General features: G+C 45.8%; 2 protein-coding genes across 2 annotated transcripts in view; both read left to right on the forward strand.

The window, feature by feature from the left end:
- The window catches only part of LOC310863925 (NLR family CARD domain-containing protein 3-like), a gene marked incomplete at its 3' end in the record, with an annotated part of 321,429 nt that overhangs the window by 269,971 nt on the left and 27,680 nt on the right, over positions 1 to 23,778 (forward strand). The gene's annotated exons all lie outside the window — the stretch shown is intronic.
- On the forward strand, positions 374 to 22,388 carry ywhae1 (tyrosine 3-monooxygenase/tryptophan 5-monooxygenase activation protein, epsilon polypeptide 1). Its single transcript, XM_083773567.1, has 6 exons — positions 374 to 571; positions 4,141 to 4,340; positions 7,263 to 7,369; positions 15,643 to 15,849; positions 19,493 to 19,629; positions 21,005 to 22,388. Exons 1-6 carry the CDS (start codon positions 505 to 507, stop codon positions 21,061 to 21,063), a joined length of 777 nt encoding a protein of 258 aa, XP_083629693.1. The 5' UTR covers positions 374 to 504; the 3' UTR covers positions 21,064 to 22,388.

The following is a 23,778-nucleotide window of genomic DNA, read 5'->3' on the forward strand; positions in this document are numbered from 1 at the left end:
AAACTAAGTTAAATTATTAATCATGAACAGAAAATAACATGTTCATATAATAATAACAATACTACTACTAGTACTACTAATATTATTATTATTATTATTATTATTAATATATTAATATATTATTAATATTATTAATAATAATACCAATAATAATAATAAATCAATAATAATTAAACAAAAATAATAGTGATTGCCTGACAAAATTAACACATTTTTCAGGATAGTGTCTCCCAGGTAAAGACAGCAGAAATTCACAAAATAATAATAAATGCATTTTAATTTAAAAACAATACTCGTATCGCCCCGTCCTCCCGGGCTATGGGATGCAGTGTGTGTGACCCTGCAGGCCGCCATCTTGGTTCAGTCCCTCCTCTCTCAGTAAACCAACCCTCCAGAAGCACCGCGGACCACCGAGCCGACCTCCGAGCCCCAGCCCGCCGTCCTGTCACCCTACCGCCGCCAGCAGCCTCACCGCAGCCCGCTGACAGACAGAGCAGAGCCGCCATGGCAGCAGACCGGGAGGACTTGGTGTACCAGGCCAAGCTGGCCGAGCAGGCGGAGCGATATGACGGTGAGTCCGAGAGCCGCTGGTCCGGTTCGTTAGCATGTTAGCATGATGTTAGCATCACGGTGAGACCCACAGCTGACAGCCGCCGGACTGAGCTGGCTGCTGCGGTTAGCATGATGCTAATGCCGCGGCTCTGGACTGGCTGCTCCGGTTAGCAGCATGTTAGCATTATGTTAGCATGGATACCCGCTGTTTCACTGTCTACACCGTTAGCATCATGTTAGCATACAGACCCAGTTTTTCAATGTCTACACTGTTAGCATCATGTTAGCATACAGACTCAGTGTTTCAATGTCTACACTGTTAGCATCATGTTAGCATGGGTACCCGGTGTTTCACTGTCTACACCGTTAGCATTATGTTAGCATCATGTTAGCATGGATACCCGGTGTTTCATGGTCTACACCGTTAGCATTATGTTAGCATCATGTTAACATGTATATCCAGTGTTTCACTGTCTACACCGTTAGCATCATGTTAACATGCTACCATGTAGTGTGTTCTCTAAGTGGTGGTCCGGGGACCCCCTGTGGGGGCGGGGCGGGGGGCCCTCCTAGAGGCTATATTAAGTTTACCAGGCTTTGTGTTCTATAATAAACACACAGCAGATCTACAAACTCACAACGCGTTGCCACCGAGACGCGCTGTGAGCTTGTAGATCTGCAGAGAGAGCTAGCATAACGTTAGCTTCAGACATGCTAGGCTATCAGACTGAGCCCGTTAAGCAGGTTTACAACTAGTTATTGTTATTATAAACTTTAGGTTTATAACTAGTTATCATAACTAGTCCTCATAACCTTTAGTCCAACATTAAAACTATGTTGAAAAGCACATGATTGACAGACGGGCTAAGCTAGCTAGAACGGCTAGCCAGAACAAAATGGCGGATCAATGGAGCGAGCTGTCAACTCACAGCTAGCATGCTAGGCTAACTGTTAGCTAACCTATTTGTGTGTGTGTGTGTGTGTGTGTGTGTGTGTGTGTGTGTGTGTGGTTACTGCCTGTTGGTTGATTTCTTGAAGTGTGTTAGCTGTGGGGTAACCATTAGTGTTTTATTTAGTTGGCAGGGGCAACCCTTAGTGTTATATTTAGCTGCCATGGGCAGGTGGGCAACCCTTAGTGTTTTATTTAGCTGCCAGCGGCAGGTGGGCAACCCTTAGTGTTTTATTTAGCTGCCATGGGCAGGTGGGCAACCCTTAGTGTTTTATTTAGCTGCCATGGGCAGGTGGGCAACCCTTAGTGTTTCATTTAGCTGCCAGGGGCAGGTGGGCAACCCTTAGTGTTTTATTTAGCTGCCAGGGGGCAGGTGGGCAACCCTTAGTGTTTTATTTAGCTGCCAGGGGAAACCCTTAGTGTTTTATTTAGCTGCCAGGGGGCAGGTGGGCAACCCTTAGTGTTTTATTTAGCTGCCAGGGGAAACCCTTAGTGTTTTATTTAGCTGCCAGCGGCAGGTGGGCAACCCTTAGTGTTTTATTTCGCTGCAAGGGGCAGTTGGGCAACCCTTAGTGTTTTATTTAGCTGCCAGGGGCAGGTGGGCAACCCTTAGTGTTTTATTTAGCTGCCAGGGGCAGGTGGGCGACCCTTAGTGTTTTATTTAGCTGCCAGGGGGCAGGTGGGCAACCCTTAGTGTTTTATTTAGCTGCCAGGGGCAGGTGGGCAACCCTTACTGTTTTATTTAGCTGCCAGGGGCAGGTGGGCAACCCTCAGTGTTTGATTTAGCTGCCAGGAGCAGGTGGAATGAAAAATTTGAGCAATGTTTAAATATAATAAGAGTCAGTAACGATGCCCCACCCGACACTTTGTGTGTACCACATTTGTGATGATTTGATTGGCCAGCTTTGTGTGTTTGTCTGTACCCCATAGCGATGATTTGATTGGCTGAGCAAGGAATGTAATGTATGACGATAAGGGCCCCCCTCACTTCACAGGAGTGTGATTTTTATTTATTCATTTCATATAACTGAGTGTCCGTCCCCAGGGTCCCCATTTGGTGCCATTTGTACCCCAGGGTCCATTTGGTTCTATTTGTACCTGTAGTTACTGCCTGTCTGCCTGCCTGCCTGCCTGCCTGCCTGCCTGCCTGTCTGTCTGCCTGCCTGCCTGCCTGCCTGCCTGCCTGCCTGCCTGCCTGCCTGCCTGCCTGCCTGTCTGCCTGCCTGCCTGCCTGCCTGCCTGTCTGCCTGCCTGTCTGTTTGCCTGTCTGTCTGCCTGTCTGTCTGCCTGCACTGAGTCTGTTTTTAGCATCTCATCACAGACTAGGATTTCAGGACTGGGTTGCCAGGTTCTGTTATAAATAAGCAGGGTGTTTAACTGGGTTGCCAGGTTCTGTTATAAATAAGCAGGTCGTGTAGCTGGGTGCCAGCAGGTTGCCAGGTTCTGTTATAAATAAGCAGGGCGTTTGGCTTAGCTGGGTGTCAGCAGGGTTTCCAGGTTCTGTTATAAATAAGAAGGGCGTTTGGCTGGGTGCCAGCAGGGTTGCCAGGTTCTGTTATAAATAAGCAGGTCGTTTAGCTGCATGTCAGCAGGGTTGCCAGGTTCTGCTACTTTGACAGCGTTTTTTATCCCACGATTTTGTAACCCATTTTTCACTCCTGTGTCCATCATCTAATGTGATCCTGGGCTCTACACACCCTCCGCCAACCTAGTCCCCATATATGGGGGACAAGGGGAGAGCAACCTAGTCCCCATATATGGGGGACAAGGGGAGAGCAACCTCGTCCCCATATATGGGGGACAAGGGGAGAGCAACCTAGTCCCCATATATGGGGGACAAGGGGAGAGCAACGGACTTGAACTCATGCTTCCTTCATGCCTGAGTGTCCAAGTTGCTCCTTTACACCTGACAGGGGGAGTTTCCCTGGTTGGACGTAGCGCGTGGAAGGAACACGTTTTTCCAACCAGTTCCTTTCCCCTCCATCAGGCGCCAGGGGAGGCAGTTTAGTGACCAGGATTACTGCATGTTTTTTGTGAGGGTACCTACCCTACGGGACACGGGGAGAACATGTGAGGGTACCTAATCTGTGAACCAATAGAGCGTCGCAGTCCCTCCCCCTCTCAGAACGAGTGGCCCAGGAAATGAAAACGCAATGCATTTCCCCATAGGCAGTTCTTATTTAATTTATTTAAAGACCTTTTAAGCGTCGTACGAAGCCAACTCTTGTCGTGACAAATCATGACAACACACAGAATTATTCGGGCCAAACAAAGAATTAGAAAGTAGAAAAAAAACGGCAGGTTACAACACTTTTTTTGTTGTTCTAGACCAGAAAGCATGCTGGCTGGGCCAGGCTATTGTTTCATCCCGGTATGCAATGTTCAGCAGGGATGGACATGTAGTTAACTTTAGAATAAAGGAATGTTCTCTCCTAACGATGTTTATGTTTAACAGAGATGGTAGGGTCCATGAAGGAGGTAGCAGGGATGGACATGGAGTTAACTATAGTATTAATATTATATTTATCTCTCTAACAGAGATGGTCGAGTCCATGAAGAAGGTAGCAGGGATGGACATGGAGCTGACCGTAGAGGAGACTAACCTTCTATAATGTTATATTTATCTCTCTCTCTAACAGAGATGGTCGAGTCCATGAAGAAGGTAGCGGGGATGGACATGGAGCTGACCGTAGAGGAGAGGAACCTCCTCTCCGTGGCCTACAAGAACGTGATCGGAGCGAGGAGAGCTTCCTGGAGGATCATCAGCTCCATCGAACAGAGAGAGGAGAGCAAAGGAGGAGAGGACAAGCTGAAGATGATCAGAGAATACAGACAGACGGTAGGACTACACTACCCAGCATGCACTACTACACCACACACACACTAGGGCTGACCTTCGATCACGCTTTTGATGATCGACGCTTCTAAATAAATTTGTTTCGATCGTCGACGCTTCGAAACCCAACGAGGGGGGGGGGTTGTGTAACGGCAGGGCTCCACTGGGCGCGTCTGCGTCGCGTCTGCATCGCGTCTGCGTCGCGTCTCCGTCACCGTCGGGAATGTTCCCTTTTAATCAATGGAGAGTGGCTCCACTGCCCGCGTTGCGTTGCGTTGTGCTGCGTTCGGTGACTAAAAAATTGCCCCGGTTCGTTTTTTGACGCACGCACGCGCAGCAACATAAAAGAATGTTGCTGACGCGCAGTTTTCAAACGCCCGTGGTGGAGCACCTCTAGCGTGACGTTGACGTTGTCATGACACGAGCAGGACGCGACGGAGACGCGACGCGCCCAGTGGAGCCCTGGCGTAAGGCTTTTTACAAAAGTTGTGGGGCATCTTATAAACTGGGTGGGGGGGGCAGTGACGCTGACGCACAATGAATTAGGCTTAAAATAAAACAGCGATATAGCTGCAGAAGATAGAGAGGAGCTCATATTGGATTGGTCTTTTATTTAACAATTAAACAGCGCCTGAAATGGGCATTACCTCTCCATCAAATAAAAAAATATATAATCCAAACTCCTCTGTCAATTGTAGACGAACGGTAACATGAATGAACTCTTCAAGCCTGACACTTGTCAGAAATAAAATCAACCACGGTTGATTTGATTGATCATAAAGTCAATGTGACTGAGTGTGCGTATGGGAAAAGAATATATAAACTTCACAGAATTATAACAATCTGTTGAGTATTGCCTGAATAATGCCTGAAATCCCAACTTTTATCGATGGGGAAAAAGCGATGCGATGCCGATGGAGAAATCCCACATAGTTAAATTACCTCATAGTCATGCTGCATGCGCTGTTGGTCGATGAAGAATTATAATCCAAGGTTTGTCAATCATATTATGGTTTATGGTTGAAAGTAAACCAAAAGTAAAACATTGTGCTGCAGACAGTGCAGAGTGCATGAGAGCAGCTCCGCTTGCAAATTGAGTTGACATTTGCGCAACTTCACTGCATGGCATTACAGTAATTAGTTATTTGCCAGCACCTGCTCCAATATAGGCCTAAATCAAACTTTATTTATATAGCACATTTAAAACAATAGAAGCTGACCAAAGTGCTGTAGGCCTACAGGCTGAAACAAGTGGAGCATCACCATTGGCGCACAAAAAGAACATAATTTAAAGGTTTTATGACATTCATTTTCATTTATTTTTCTTTTTTCTTTTAGGTTTTTTGACCTAAATTACACCCAAAAAACCTGAACTTTGAACATTCAGTGGATTTTCTGTGGTCTGAAGTTTTCTTTGGGGTTTGGAAGCCTTTTGAGCTACAATGAAAACAGGCAACACAGTGAAAACAGTGACATCTGCTGGCAAATCCCTTTGACATGGGATTTGCAGGGTCTTACATCACTTACTGCCGGCAAATCAGAGCACCTGTTTGAGCCAGAAAACCCCAGATCACAGAAAATCTACTGAATGTTAAAAGTTCATGTTTTTTGGGTGCAATTGAGATTAGAAAACCTCAAAAAATAAGAACAATTCCAAAACCTTTTTTTTAATGTCACAATCCCTTAAAAAAAACCACAGGCAAATAGTATAGGCTACATAATTACAATAATACGATCAGGTGCAATTAAATGCCAAAGAGAAAAGGTGTTTTGGTCTGGGTCTGTAGGAGCTGCTCTGCTGCATGGGAGTTCACAGTGATGGAACAGGTCAGTCTTCAGACAAGAAAAAAAATATATATCGCTGGCAACGGCAAAATCAGTTCTCCGCATCGCCAAAATAAATCTATAGGCCTAGTTTCATTCGTGCCATTATACTTCCAAAACGATTGTTTTAATTAAAAGTTGTATAGCTATTCTGTGAAATGTTTATTGTCATTCCGTGTATCTACAAGCTCCAAGCGTCCACACACAGCGCATGAGATTGCAGATCTTTGAATTTTCGGTGCGCGCACTCACCATGTGAATCCAAGCAGGTCCACAAGTAGGCCTATAGGTAAAACACCGCCAGGCTCCACAAGGTTCTCAGCGCAATGACGCACCGATAAAAGTTGGGATTTCACTAGTGGCATTATTCAGGCAATACTCAACAGATTGTTATAATTCCAAGTGATCTATAATCTGTGAAGTTTATATTTTCATTTGGGTGCAAGTAATGTTTTTATATGACTTTTATCAAACATGGTAGCCTATATTTAATGTCCACTGAGCTGTGGTGCGCTTGCCTACACTCTCTCAATTAGGGATTTTCCCAGCGGTCATTTTCACTCTCGTGTAGCCTGCTACAACCTTTATTCAAATAGGGTATTTTAAAATGCAACCACACTTTCGATGTATTTTTCCTGGGACTGCAGCTGCACTTGTTCAGTTGACTTCCTTGTTTTTAACACGGGGGGAAAGAGGAGGCGTTGCGAGGTGCTGCGAGGCGCGAGCGTGGCTCGCGGACCAAATGGGCCGTCTCGCGGACCAAAAGCGTCCGCTTTTTTTATATGACTATTCAATGTTTTATTTCAAAATCGATTCCCGTGCGTATCGATTGAACGTCGATTAATCGATTTTTTTGGGTCAGCCCTAGTTCAGACTATCTCTGTATGAACCATACAGAGATATGGCGTTTCATTGGTCAGGTTGAAAATGAGCTGAGGTCAATGAAATGAAATATAAATTAAATCTTTATGTTGGTGTTGTTTATATAATATTTATGTTGGTGTCATGGGTTAGGGCCACTTTGGCTATGTGTTGTTTTTTATCATTAATAGAAGGTATAATGACTAATGAAATGTTATAACTTAATGTGTTTTTCATCAGGTTGAAAATGAGCTGAAGTCGATCTGTTGTGACATTCTGGATGTTCTGGACAAACACCTCATACCTGCTGCCGACACGGGAGAGAGCAAGGTCTTCTACTACAAAATGTAAGTCCTAAACCCTTAACCATAACCCCTACACCCTTCTCTAAAACACCCTGGACAACGCTCCACACGTCCCAGACTCTTCTCCCTTCTCTAAAACACCCTGGACAACGCTCCACACATCCCAGACTCTTCTCCCTTCTCTAAAACATCCTGGACAACGCTCCACACATCCCAGACTCTTCTCACTTCTCTAAAACACCCTGGACAACGCTCCACACGTCCCAGACTCTTATTCCCTTCTCTAAAACACCCTGGACAACGCTCCACACGTCCCAGACTCTTCTCCCTTCTCTAAAACACCCTGGACAACACTCCACACGTCCCAGACTCTTCTCCCTTCTCTGAAACACCCCGGACAACGCTCCACACGTCCCAGACTCTTCTCCCTTCTGGCTCCAAAACTATGGAATGAACTTCCCATTGCAGTCAGAACTGCAGACTCACTCCCAATCTAAACTATGGAATGAACTTCCCATTGCAGTCAGAACTACAGACTCACTCCCAATCTAAACTATGGAATGAACTTCCCATTGCAGTCAGAACTACAGACTCACTCCCAATCTAAACTATGGAATGAACTTCCCATTGCAGTCAGAACTACAGACTCACTCCCAATCTAAACTATGGAATGAACTTCCCATTACAGCAGTTCTGCAACGGGTCGGATACCCGCGGATACCCTTTGGGTACCCGAGTTTGACGGGTGGGACAAAATATACCTTTATAAATGAACGGGTACGGGCGCAACGCAACGCGGGTGGGTGACCTTTTTTAATCAGCGGACCCGCACTGCACCATGTTATAAACAGCAGCTGAGCTGGGGTTTCTCTCAACAGCGGAGACGAGTTAAATCCGTCACATGCCCAAGGAATCGTCAGTGATGTCCTAGTGATGTCACAGTGATGTCACATCACTGCCTTCTGATTCTGCTGCTGTGCTGCTTCCTTGTTGCATATAGGGATGTCAGGGGTTAACCGGTTAACCGGTTAGCCGACCGTTAAGAAACATCCGGATATTTTTATCAGCTTTAACGGTTAATTTGCATAATAATAAATGCGTGTTCTGATCTTAAATCCCTTTATTTTAGATCGTTTTTAGTAATAGTACAACATAAACATTACAGAGACTGTAGTTGTCACTGTACAATACTTTAAAACAGTTGTCATGTTGCACACATGCCTAAAATTGCTATTTGCGCCGCCCAGCTTGTCGCACTCCAGGCTGCATGAACAGCGCTCGGGCTCTGTTTTCTGCCCCCTCAATGTCCCCGTTCTCTGTTGTACTTCAATGGCTAGTTGGCTACAAGTTACAACGGTAGCTTTGCGGTAGTCAAAATGTAAGCGAGTGACAGCGAGACGAGATGAACACATGTCGACCGTATCAATGCAGAGACCTACATTATTAAATCCATTATTGGCCATTTGGCCTGGAGGGAGAACGTTTACAGCCGCCGCTGCCGCTTCCTCCTCCTTCTCCTCCTATCCGTCTCCACACTGGCACGGCTTACGGCTATCAAAAGTTAGCCATGTGCTATCGATGTTTGAGGGTTTTCTCGTCAGCGAAAAGTCAACAAACGGAACACGGTGACATGCATGCTGATCTTCCTTAATAATAAAAAAAGGCTTAGCCCATGCGTCCAGTGGCTTTATAGGTATAGGTTGCTCGGATCTGGACTGGATTTATTTATGTTTTGTTGGATTAGAACCGGCGGACCTCTGTACTGTAGACGCGCAGATGCATGCATCATGCAGATGCGATGCGTTGTTTATTGATGATTAAGCCAGAAGCCTACAACAATTTATTTATATTGTTAAATGTTGCTTTTTTTGTTTGTCTTTTATAAAAGGAGCATAAATACATGTATGCCATTCGTCTACCAACTTTAATTATGTAGCCTATACATGCATATTACATTTGGGGTAGCCTATTAAAAAAAGAAAAAAATCAACCACTATCCGGTAATGAACCGGTTAATCCTAACGGGTAACCGGTTGGGAAACTATCCGTTACTGACATCCCTAGTTGCATACAAGGAAGCTTTGAGAAGGACGAGAAGTGGTCTACATAGAAGTGTCTATTTGTATGTATCTAAATGTTTTGATGAATTGAACAATGTGGACCCTCTTGTAAACAAGTGTAATGCTTAATTGGGTCGTCCACTCACAGTCAACAGTCTTTGTATTGAGTTTGTGCTTGAAATGTACTGTAAATTCTGCAAACTGTTAATAAATATTTCAATCAATCAATCAAGTCACGTGACTGGGCTGCGCCATGACACTTTCACGGGAGCCAAACCACCCGGAAGTTTGTCAGAATGCACTGGAGTCAATGTCTGGGTCTCTCAAAGAACACGTGCGTAAGAGTTGTGGAGTTTGTGCTTGAAATGTACTGTAATTCTGCAAACTGTTAACCCATTCTGAACGGGAACCCATTTTGGTCATGCTTTAGATATTGAAAAATAGCAGATCTACAAGCTCATATCGCGCCACAGAGTGGCGCGATACGAGCTTGTAGGTCTGCTATTTTTGAAAAATCGAAGAAAACTGTCAGGATGTAGAAGACGTTTATAGAATCTGATCTCAGGTCAGAATGGGTTAATAAATATTTCAATCAATCAGTGTAGCACATGCCCAGATGCCCTCTAGGCTGCACACAGAAGCCTGTCTGCTGCCCTGTAATTGGCTGCATGGCAGCAGCGAATCAGACACCATGTCCTTTTTTTGGGGAACGCCGTCAAACACGACAACATAGACATAGAATACCTAGATCAGCGGTCCTCAACAGGCGGACCGCGGCACCCGACCGGACCGCGGCACGCCTCTCTGCGGACCCTGGAGAAATGATAGAATGAAGAGAAGGAAAAAAGTCACCGCGACCGCGAGAGAGCAACGCAATTAACGCTCTGAATGTGGACCGACTGACTGTGTGTGCGCGCCTGTGTGGGTCGGCATGTCCTGATGACAATGTTGCGCTGACTGGCTCACTAGCTGTTAATGGAGTAGGCTAATTATTTTTTTGGAAAGGTGTGCCACCAAGCATGAACCAAAATATGTTTATTTAATTTAATTTAAACCATCATCACCACTGTCCCTCTCCCCTCTCTCTCTCTTGGAGTCGGGTTAGCTAATTTGGGTCGGCCCGAAGCTTCGACCGACCCTAAGGGCCGATTCATACTCCTATTTTACCGCTGTGTCGGCACTGTAGTGCCGAAGTGATTTCGGCTCGTCAGAAATCTTCAGTAGCACAGAAGAGGCGACTTTAGGACGGTACCCGCCCCCCCGAACCTCAAATTACGTCACATTGTAGGCTCTACAGCGCCGAACCGACTTTTATTCGGCTCTAAAATAGTAGTATGAAGTAGTAATAGGAGTATGAATCGGCCCTAAAAATTACCATAATGTTAGGCCCGAAGCTCGATAAAGCCTGAAAGAAAAAAAAAGAATGCCACTTTAATGGCCAGCGCAGCACGCCGTGGTTCAGTGTGTGTCTGTGTGAGAGTGAGAACGGAGTTCACTGGACTGGATTTATGTAGCTCACGTTAGACTGTTAATGTTCCATTTCCATATCATTCTAATGGATTCCGTTCCCAGTGGTGGTGAGTTTAGCTCCCCTTAGTTTCCTCTGAAGTGAAGCAGCTAGTAGCCTATCGTCCCCGTTCGGTGTCCAAAAGAACAAGCATTAGCCTACAACGTTTACAAACCAATTGGGCACATATGATATAACGAGGCGCGCCGCCGCACCGAGGGACGGCGTTTATAATACTAATCATTTTGGAAATCGAAGCCTGTAGCCTGCAGTGGACTGTAACATTGTGTGGTCATCATACAGTACACTACAGAATTATATCATTTATATGGATCGGTTGGTGACTATATGGTTGATTATATGATTAGTTATTCGATTCGATTGATTATATAGAGCGTCGCAGTCCCTCCCCCTTTCAGAACGAGTGGCCCAGGAAATGAATCCCAATGCATTTCTCCCATAGGCATTTCTTAAAGTATTTATTTAAAGACGGCTAACGCCGCGGACAAAGCCAACTCTGATCGTGAGAAATCATGACAATGAACACAATGTATTGGGCCGATCAAATAATTTATAAGAAGAAAAACAAAACAAATAGTGTTGTCTCCTGCCTTTATTTTCTTCTTTCAAATGATTTTGATCGGCCCAAAATATTGTCATGATTTGTCACGATCCGAGTTGTCTTTGTCCGCGGCGTAACCGTCTTTAAATAAATACTTAAGAAATGCCTATGAGGAAAATGAACGGCGATTTCTTTTCCGGGTCTCTCGAGGGGGCGGGACTGCGACGCTCTATACAGGGCTGCACATAAGCGGTGAGCCACCGCACATGCGTTGTCAAAATTCAAAATGCGCTGTCAATCAAGCGCCGGGAAGCGCTTCTGCGTACCAACAGCCGGGGCCGCCTAGAATGATTATTATGGCCAGAATACAAGTAAATTCTGTGGCGAGAGCATTTTCCAAAGTGGCTACTGGCCAATTACAGCACGTCCTTACTCAAAAGGGGGAGGATTCCATGCTGCTCTCTGCTGGAAGGAGGGCGGTTGACAGAAGGACACTACTGAGAAAACCTGACGCAAATAGTTTCGTCTTCTCCGTTTCAGATAGCAAACTACTGACTGTAGTCCCCGGTGTAAAAGGGCATGCTTTGGATGCTTTGCACTCTTCCCATTTGCCGCTGTGCTTGTGTTTGTTTTCCGGGTGCTGGAGCAGCATGGTTGCTCGTGTGCGATGCGCAGCCGTCTCTCACAGCCTAGGCACCGGCCACCGACTTTTTACGGGTACTAAGGTTTTAGTTCCGACATAGTGGAGTGGGAAGAGTTTAAAGCATTGTGGACTGGCACTATGCTGCTGCCCAACATGAACACTGTGTCTCGACATACTGTCCCTTATTATCGTATAGTCGGGTAGTGTACACTGTTTATTTTTGCACCGAGGAGCCATGTGTGTCTGACTGTCTGACTACGTCGCCTCAGCTAAAAACAAAGCCTGACGTATGCTTCGCCGTACGATGTGTCACATGTCACAACACCCAACACGTTGTGAGCTAGTAGATCGGTTATTTAAATACAAAATAATAAAAAATCTAAATATTGCTTTGATGCTCATATTATCCTTAGGAAGTATTAAGTGGTTTTTATTAGAATATGCATTCCATAGGGCTGGACCACACATGGACCTAGATTTTTGGGATGGGATGAATCTACAACAAGAGCCATTCTAGGGCTAAATCTAGAGTTGCAATACCCTCCATTGACTCCCCACTCATCCAATAAATATCGTTTTGCTATAAGTTATTCATCCCTCTTTTATCCATCCGGCGAGACGGGTCGCCGCATTTTAGGAGCACCAAGTAACTCCTCCAGGTGCTCCTCTGAGTACTAGACCAAAAACGTTGTGTGCAGCCCTGAATATATAAAACATTTAGCATATGAACTGAAGCTCATTTGGTGCACCGCAAACCAGCGGTATAAACAACTGCTGCTCCGAGTCTGAAATGCCAGAGTGTATGTGTGTATATATATATATGAGGCCTACCATAGCAGGCCTGAGGCCTACCATAGCAGGCCTGAGGCCTACCATAGCAGGCCTGAGGCCTACCATAGCAGGCCTGAGGCCTACCATAGCAGGCCTGAGGCCTACCATAGCAGGCCTGAGGCCTACCATAGCAGGCCTGAGGCCTACCATAGCAGGCCTGAGGCCTACCATAGCAGGCCTGAGGCCTACCATAGCAGGCCTGAGGCCTACCATAGCAGGCCTGAGGCCTACCATACCAGGCCTGAGGCCTACCATACCAGGCCTGAGGCCTACCATAGCAGGCCTGAGGCCTACCATAGCAGGCCTGAGGCCTACCACAGCAGGCCTGAGGCCTACCATAGCAGGCCTGAGGCCTACCATAGCAGGCCTGAGGCCTACCACAGCAGGCCTGAGGCCTAGCATAGCAGGCCTGAGGCCTACCATAGCAGGCCTCAGGCCTAGCATAGCAGGCCTCAGGCCTACCATAGCAGGCCTGAGGCCTAGCATAGCAGGCCTGAGGCCTACCATAGCAGGCCTCAGGCCTACCATAGCAGGCCTGAGGCCTAGCATAGCAGGCCTCAGGCCTACCATAGCAGGCCTGAGGCCTAGCATAGCAGGCCTCAGGCCTACCATAGCAGGCCTGAGGCCTAGCATAGCAGGCCTGAACCTTCTTCTTAAGAAGAGGTGTAAGAAGTGTTCTTTGAGAAACCCAGCCAATGAGAGCTCAGTGACCAGCTCATGAACAAACATTATTTATGACTGAGACCTTTTGTAAAGTAATCACTTCTGGAAAATAACAGAAGACGTGTAACACATTGTTGTCTGCTGTGTTGCCTTTCTGAACGTACCAAGTATCGCGAGACTTCCCATCGTTTCCTGTCTGGCATCCAAATCTCGCGATACTTCGGAGGCAGAAACGATACCTGCTGCTGTTTAGATCCTCAGATTAAATGATATACTGTGCACTCTGTGCACATCGAAAAGCAAGTGATTAGAAAACAACCTGTGATAATTATGTCTTTTATATCCCTGAACCGATTATATGACAAAGGTCTCAATGGTTCATGAATAAATTAATGTTTGTTATGAGCTGGTCCAGCCGGCTCCATTCACTGCCATGTATTCATGGAACATCCGGTGTGAGTTTGGCTCCCCTGAAAGTGTCCATGAAAGTGTCCATGAAAGTGTCATGGCGCGGCCCAGTCACGTGACCACTTCTCTTCCTTCTCAAAGCTTCCTTGGTTGCATAACGGTGACATCACGGCCAAATCCTTGCTTTATCGTAGCATTTCACGTGTGGAGTTTATTTTTTCATCACCAGGCTGCAGCCTGTACTGTAGCACATATTTATCACCAGGCTGCAGCCTGTACTGTAGCACATATTTATCACCAGGCTGCAGCCTGTACTGTAGCACATATTTATCACCAGGCTGCAGCCTGTACTGTAGCACATATTTATCACCAGGCTGCAGCCTGTACTGTAGCACATATTTATCACCAGGCTGCAGCCTGTACTGTAGCACATATTTATCACCAGGCTGCAGCCTGTACTGTAGCACATATTTATCACCAGGCTGCAGCCTGTACTGTAGCACATATTTATCACCAGGCTGCAGCCTGTACTGTAGCACATATTTTCTGTTTGCGCTGATGAAACACCAAGGGATTATAATGCCAACATTCAACACAAACTGTAAAGCTAACCCAGGTAATGTTGGCCTAATGCGCCACTCTGTCTAAGTGTAAATAAAGAGTGTAAAAAGATTAGCCTGATGGCCGTGTTTGAAACAGCCTTGGATCAAGACGGTCGACTCATCAGGCTAATATCATCTTCTCCTTGTTGATATATTATGCCGATATGTATCTATATATATATGTATATATATGTATCTATATATGTATCTATCTATATATATGTATCTATATATTATGCCAATATGCCATTTAGGTCGAAATCATGATAATAAGCAGCCTCAGTCAACTCTTCCGTTCCATGTGCACATGGGTTCTCTCTCCCTCTCTCTCTCTCTCTCTGTTATGTAAAGTGAATGTCTCTCTCTCTACAATTTACAATTTAGGCATTTAGCAGACGCTCTTAATCCAGAGCGACTTACATTAAGCAAGAACAAAAAAAGCATCTCTCTCTCTCTCTCTCTCTCGCTGTAATGTAAAGTGAATGACTCTCTCTCTCGCTGTAATGTTAAGGTGAATGTCTCTCTCTCTCTCTCTCTCTGTAATGTATAGTGAATGTCTCTCTCTGTAATGTATAGTGAATGTCTCTCTCTCGCTGTAATGTTAAGGTTGAATGTCTCTCTCTCTAGGTAATGTAAAGTGAATGTCTCTCTCTCTCTCTCTCTCTGTAATGTATAGTGAATGTCTCTCTCTGTAATGTATAGTGAATGTCTCTCTCTCGCTGTAATGTTAAGGTGAATGTCTCTCTCTCTCTCTCTCTCTGTAATGTATAGTGAATGTCTCTCTCTAGGTAATGTAAAGTGAATGTCTCTCTCTCTCTCTCTCTCTCTCTCTGTAATGTATAGTGAATGTCTCTCTCTGTAATGTATAGTGAATGTCTCTCTCTCGCTGTAATGTTAAGGTGAATGTCTCTCTCTCTCTCTCTGTAATGTATAGTGAATGTCTCTCTCTGTAATGTAAAGTGAATGTCTCTCTCTCGGTAATGTAAAGTGAATGTCTCTCTCTCTCTCGGTAATGTAAAGTGAATGTCTCTCTCTCCAGGAAGGGGGACTACCATCGGTACCTAGCAGAGTTCGCGACGGGTAACGACAGGAAGGAAGCGGCAGAGAACAGCCTGGTTGCGTATAAGGCAGCGAGCGACATCGCCATGATCGAACTCCCTCCGACTCACCCCATCCGCCTCGGCCTGGCGCTCAACTTCTCCGTGTTCTACTACGAAATACTCAACTCCCCGGACAGGGCATGCAGGTAGGGACTACACTACCCACAACGCACCACTCACCACTACACTACGCTACCCATAACGCACCTCTCACCCCTACACTACACTACACATAACCCACCACTCACCCCTACACTACACTACCCATAACCCACCTCTCACCCCTACACTACGCTACCCATAACCCACCTCTCACCCCTACACTACGCTACCCATAATGCACCTCTCACCCCTACACTACGCTACCCATAACGCACCTCTCACCCCTACACTACACTACCCATAACCCACCTCTCACCCCTACACTACGCTACCCATAATGCACCTCTCACCCCTACACTACGCTACCCACAACGCACCTCTCACCCCTACACCACACTACCCATAACCCACCTCTCACCCCTACACTACGCTACCCATAATGCACCTCTCACCCCTACACTACGCTACCCATAACGCACCACTCACCCCTACACCACACTACCCACAACGCACCTCTCACCCCTACACTACACTACCCATAACGCACCTCTCACCCCTACACTACACTACCCACAACGCACCTCTCACCCCTACACTACACTACCCATAACACACCACTCACCCCTACACTACGCTACCCATAACGCACCTCTCACCCCTACACTACACTACCCACAACGCACCTCTCACCCCTACACTACACTACCCATAACACACCACTCACCCCTACACTACGCTACCCATAACGCACCACTCACCACTACACTACACTACCCATAACGCACCACTCACCCCTACACTACACTACCCATAACGCACCACTCACCCCTACACTACACTACCCATAACCCACCACTCACCCCTACACCACACTACCCACAACGCACCTCTCACCCCTACACTACACTACCCATAACGCACCTCTCACCCCTACACCACACTACCCACAACGCACCTCTCACCCCTACACTACACTACCCATAACGCACCTCTCACCCCTACACTACACTACCCATAACCCACCACTCACCCCTACACTACACTACCCATAACGCACCTCTCACCCCTACACTACACTACCCATAACGCACCTCTCACCCCTACACTACACTACCCATAACGCACCACTCACCCCTACACCACACTACCCACAACGCACCACTCACCCCTACACTACACTACCCATAACCCACCACTCACCCCTACACTACACTACCCATAACGCACCTCTCACCCCTACACTACACTACCCATAACCCACCACTCACCCCTACACTACACTACCCATAACGCACCACTCACCCCTACACTACACTACCCATAACGCACCTCTCACCCCTACACTACACTACCCATAACCCACCACTCACCCCTACACTACACTACCCATAACGCACCACTCACCCCTACACTACACTACCCATAATGCACCACTCACCCCTACACCACACTACCCATAACGCACCTCTCACCCCTACACTACACTACCCATAACGCACCACTCACCCCTACACCACACTACCCATAACGCACCACTCACCCCTACACTACACTACCCATAACGCACCTCTCACCCCTACACTACACTACCCATAACGCACCACTCACCCCTACACTACACTACCCATAACGCACCACTCACCCCTACACTACACTACCCATAACGCACCACTCACCCCTACACTACACTACCCATAACGCACCACTCACCCCTACACTACACTACCCATAATGCACCACTCACCCCTACACCACACTACCCATAACGCACCTCTCACCCCTACACTACACTACCCATAACGCACCTCTCACCCCTACACTACACTACCCATAACCCACCACTCACCCCTACACTACACTACCCATAACGCACCACTCACCCCTACACTACACTACCCATAACGCACCACTCACCCCTACACTACACTACCCATAATGCACCACTCACCCCTACACCACACTACCCATAACGCACCTCTCACCCCTACACTACACTACCCATAACGCACCTCTCACCCCTACACTACACTACCCACAACGCACCTCTCACCCCTACACTACACTACCCATAACACACCACTCACCCCTACACTACGCTACCCATAACGCACCTCTCACCCCTACACTACACTACCCACAACGCACCTCTCACCCCTACACTACACTACCCATAACACACCACTCACCCCTACACTACGCTACCCATAACGCACCACTCACCACTACACTACACTACCCATAACGCACCACTCACCCCTACACTACACTACCCATAACGCACCACTCACCCCTACACTACACTACCCATAACCCACCACTCACCCCTACACCACACTACCCACAACGCACCTCTCACCCCTACACTACACTACCCATAACGCACCTCTCACCCCTACACCACACTACCCACAACGCACCTCTCACCCCTACACTACACTACCCATAACGCACCTCTCACCCCTACACTACACTACCCATAACCCACCACTCACCCCTACACTACACTACCCATAACGCACCTCTCACCCCTACACTACACTACCCATAACGCACCTCTCACCCCTACACTACACTACCCATAACGCACCACTCACCCCTACACCACACTACCCACAACGCACCACTCACCCCTACACTACACTACCCATAACCCACCACTCACCCCTACACTACACTACCCATAACGCACCTCTCACCCCTACACTACACTACCCATAACCCACCACTCACCCCTACACTACACTACCCATAACGCACCACTCACCCCTACACTACACTACCCATAACGCACCTCTCACCCCTACACTACACTACCCATAACCCACCACTCACCCCTACACTACACTACCCATAACGCACCACTCACCCCTACACTACACTACCCATAATGCACCACTCACCCCTACACCACACTACCCATAACGCACCTCTCACCCCTACACTACACTACCCATAACGCACCACTCACCCCTACACCACACTACCCATAACGCACCACTCACCCCTACACTACACTACCCATAACGCACCTCTCACCCCTACACTACACTACCCATAACGCACCACTCACCCCTACACTACACTACCCATAACGCACCACTCACCCCTACACTACACTACCCATAACGCACCACTCACCCCTACACTACACTACCCATAACGCACCACTCACCCCTACACTACACTACCCATAATGCACCACTCACCCCTACACCACACTACCCATAACGCACCTCTCACCCCTACACTACACTACCCATAACGCACCTCTCACCCCTACACTACACTACCCATAACCCACCACTCACCCCTACACTACACTACCCATAACGCACCACTCACCCCTACACTACACTACCCATAACGCACCACTCACCCCTACACTACACTACCCATAATGCACCACTCACCCCTACACCACACTACCCATAACGCACCTCTCACCCCTACACTACACTACCCATAACGCACCACTCGCCATAATCCACACCTTCAATCACTTCATATCATCGGGGGTGTTTCGGCAACATGTTGCTACTTCAGCTACATCCAAGATGCCGCCTGGTGCACCTTGTCCTGTCGCCCCCTGGTGGACCGGTTGGTTTATTAACAGAATGTGTCTCTGTCTCCCTCTGGTGGACCGGTTGGTTTATTAACAGAATGTGTCTGTCTCCCTCTGGTGGTCAGGTTGGCCAAGGCAGCGTTCGACGACGCCATCGCAGAGCTGGACACGCTAAGTGAAGAAAGTTACAAGGACTCAACGCTCATCATGCAGTTGTTACGAGATAACCTGACGCTATGGACGAGTGACATGCAGGGAGACGGTTAGTATCTACTATATCTATATCTATGATAACCTGACGCTATGGTAGACCGTTAGTATCTATGGTATCTAGATCTATGATATCTTGATTCATCCGACGTTCGGATGTCATTTGTGACTTTGTCTCGCATCGCTCCCGACATGTAAACGTTTCTGGTGAAAAGTAATCGGCGTGCGCTAATGCTAATAATAGCCAATCGTTACAATGGCGGTCTGCAGGCTGCTAGAGGTAAACGGCCTGCAAGCAGCGATAAAGCGGGACCAAGAAAGAAGACAATATGCAATAAGAACAATATGCAACAAATAAGAATCACAGGCTGAGTTGTCGCTACCTGGATTTGAACCTGTGGTCCAACGGTGAGAGCTCTACCGACTGAGCTATGCAGACACAGTCAGTTGACTCATTCTAAACAGTAACATCGTGCAGTATTTTTGGTAACGACTGTCCTGGTCTTTATCCATTACGACAGTGTGTTTTCACGTACAAACTTCTCTCTGTATGTTTCAGTGCTATTTGGCATGATCCTCTACCATACTGTACAGTTGCAAAAGCATATGACGCTGCATGTATGTATTAGGGTCAAAAGAAGAATTTTCACAAACCAGAAATTTTCATTGGCTCATAAAAACTTCATTTTTTGACTTAACCCATTCTGACCGGGCACCCATTTTGGTGTCAGCATCATGTTATGCTTTAGCTATTGAAAAATAGCAGATCTACAAGCTCATATCGCGCCACCGAGTGGCGTGATACGAGCTTGTAGGTCTGCTATTTTTGAAAAATCGAAGAGCGACTGACATTTTTAGAATCTGATCTCAGGTCAGAATGGGTTAATCAGACCAGTGTGTGTCCGGCGGAAACCTCGTATGAATCTGATCTCGGGTCAGAATGGGTTAAAAGAAATGTACTACGATTATTTGTCTGTATAGGTCCAAAGTTAACGTGTAGGCGTTTTGTTCCTGGGAGGAGATACATTGTAACTTGTTGTTCGGCATGAGGAGACGCAATATGTGTATCAAAGTGTCATCGCTAACGGTCAAACGGTTCATGAGATATTCACGTTCAAAGTTTGCATTTTCAATTGAGTGCTATAGCGCCACCATTTGGCCAATCGTCTTGGGCTTCGCATAGTCACCGTTTGGCATGATGGCCCTCTACCAGATTACCGCGTTTCGCGAAAAACCGTTCAGTCAGAACTGCAATTTCTGGCGGAAGAAGAAGAAGAAGAAAAAGAAAAAACAATAAGTGACCAAAGTGACTTCTTGGTCCCTTAATAAATGGTGAAATGTCGCCCCCTGTGGGAGAAGACCAGCAACAGAACATGTAGTAACAGTAGTAGTAATAATAATAAAAGGTGAAATGTCGCCCCCTGCAGGAGAAGAACAGCAACAGAACAAAGAGGCTCTGCAAGACGTGGAGGATGAGAACCAGTGAGACTCAATGCCCCGCCCCCTCCTCGTCGTCATGACGACAAGCTCCTCCCACCTACCTCCCCGTGACTCCTCCCACCTCCTCAGTAGACGCCGTAGACCAATCGGGGTCGACTACGGAGGTTTATCAAGTCAATTATTTTTCTCTTTTTTTTTTTAGTTTATTTTTTTATTTTTTATCCCTTTAATTAATTTCAATTAAATAAATAAATAAATAAATACCACTTAATTAATTGAGTCTTTGGAAAGGAGCCAAGTCCATGTCTCTGCACACACCCGCGCGCGCACACACACACACACACACACACACATACACACACACACACACACACGAGGCGTGCTTCTCAAAAACCTGTTTGTTGTCATTACTGTATCAGGGTTTTAGTTTTGCTTTATTTTTTTTCGTTTGTTTGTTTTTTTTTGTTTTCCTCAATATTTTTATCGGTTGCTGGACGTATTGATCCATCTGGATGGTTGGTGTATTTTGAGAATTTCTTTTTCTTAATGTAATTAAAAAACAGAAAATTAACTTTTATTACTGATATGTCGGTGTGTTAGTTTATGGGAGCGGTTTTATCTCTGCGTTTAGTTCAAATGGGTTACGGTTGGGTCCTAACCCTATAGGGTTAAAACCTGACCTTAACCTTTAGGGTTAAAACCTGACCCCATTCTGTGCGGGAACCCCTTTTAAGCATTATGTTATACTTTAGCTATTGAAAAATAGCAGATCTACAAGCTCATAAAAACCCCACCAAAAGGGGTTCCCACCCAGAATGGGGTCAGGTCTTAACCCTAACCACTAGGGTTAAGACCTGACCCTAAACGGTTGGGTTCCCTACCGGTTAGGGTTTAATCTTAACCCTAAAGGGTTGTGTTCGGTTAGGGAGCCTAACAGTTAAGGGTTATCTCTGTGTTTAGTTCAAATGAAATGTCGGAATGCCGGGGGGGGGGGGGGTGACAAATCGAAAAACAAAAAAAAAGTGCCCTTTTTTGTTAATTTTAGTTTTTCGGAGGAAAGTTGGCAAAGTTTTGGTGATATCCATGTAGTAGTATATATGTATGGATATATATATATATATATATATATATATATATATATATATATATATACCCACGTAGTAACGGGCGAAGAGGTTTTGCTAAACTTTTCATCTTGTTTTTTGTTTTTGTTTGTCTCTGTACTGTAAACCTTTGTGCTGAAATACTGTAAGACTCTTGTGTGCAACACAACAGATATATATATATATATATATATATATATATACATACATACATACATACATACTGTGCAACATAGCGTGCTGAATGAAGGCTGGTGTATTTTTTCTTTTTTAAACCACTGAAAAAACTGAACGTAATTTGGGACTTCCACCTTCCGTTCACGCCGAGTTGCGGACGCCGTACTTGGTCTGCTCTTTTTGGGGTTTCTCTCACACCCCCGATCTCCTCCTCCTCCTCCTAGAAATAGACCTTCTGAATCGTCCAAATAGGAGGGAAACGTTAAAAGGCAAAACGCAACAAAAATTGGCCTTAGAAAGAAATAATCAAATCTATATATAAATATATCTGGTTTCCCAGTAAATCTATATATGAATGTATCTGGTTTCAGTAAATCTATATATAAATTCATCTGGTTTCCCAGTAAATCTATATATAAATGTATCTGGTTTCAGTAAATCTATATATAAATTCATCTGCTTTCCCAGTAAATCTATATATAAATTCATCTGGTTTCAGTAAATCTATATATAAATTAATCTGCTTTGCCAGTAAATCTATATATGAATTCATCTGCTTTCCCAGTAAATCTATATATAAATGTATCTGGTTTCAGTTGCTTGCATGAGTTGACAAATATATTTCTGCTGCTTTCCCTCAAAACTATTTCTTTTGTCCGTTTCTCTTTGTTTCATTGTGTCTAAACTACTGGATATGTGAGTGATGCCACAGACAGGTGAAACACAGCATGAATTAACATTAAAAACAATCTAAATTAAACATTAAAACAAAAGCTCTCGCGTCGCGTCTCTTCATTGTAGCTCGGCCTTTCAACAACATTGCTGTAGAGATATCTATAACTATAGTTTATACTCATAGTGTAACATCTATAACTAGTTTATACTCATAGTTTAACATCTATAACTAGTTTATACTCATAGTTTAACATCTATAACTAGTGTTTTATATAGATGTTGGGTCTTACGTATGATCCTAGATGACTATTTCTATGTTTATATATTATGCTACTGTTAGACTGATGTTAGGTTCTAGTTTTACGTATTATACTGGACTATGTCTATGTGATGCATTACCATGTGTTCTTGTTTACTAGTCTCTAGACTGGATTAAGTGCGTCTGATAAATTACACTGTAAATTGTTAACTAGTGCAGCTGGCCTGGTATGGTCATGTGACAAGATATAGCCTACCTCCCTCTCAAAGAGGGACGAGTTGGGCCCTGTATTCACCTACAGGAGACGAGTTGGGCCCTATTTTCACCTACAGGGGACGAGTTGGGCCCTATTTTCACCTACAGGAGACGAGTTGGGGCCTATTTTCACCTACAGGAGACGAGTTGGGCCCTATTTTCACCTACAGGAGACGAGTTGGGGCCCTATTTTCACCTACAGGAGACGAGTTGGGGCCCTATTTTCACCTACAGGAGACGAGTTGGGCCCTATTTTCACCTACAGGAGACGAGTTGGGGCCTATTTTCACCT

The sequence above is a fragment of the Protomyctophum parallelum genome (genome assembly GCF_964188405.1).
Source record: "Protomyctophum parallelum genome assembly, chromosome: 9".
Classification (NCBI taxonomy): domain Eukaryota; kingdom Metazoa; phylum Chordata; class Actinopteri; order Myctophiformes; family Myctophidae; genus Protomyctophum; species Protomyctophum parallelum.

Coding starts and splice junctions, on each gene's coding strand:
- ywhae1 (XM_083773567.1), top strand. CDS start 505: ATGGCAGCAGACCGGGAGGACTTGGTGTACCAGGCCAAGCTGGCCGAG. Junction 572..4,140: donor GCAGGCGGAGCGATATGACG/GTGAGTCCGAGA, acceptor TCTCTCTAACAG/AGATGGTCGAGTCCATGAAG. Junction 15,850..19,492: donor TCCCCGGACAGGGCATGCAG/GTAGGGACTACA, acceptor TCTGGTGGTCAG/GTTGGCCAAGGCAGCGTTCG.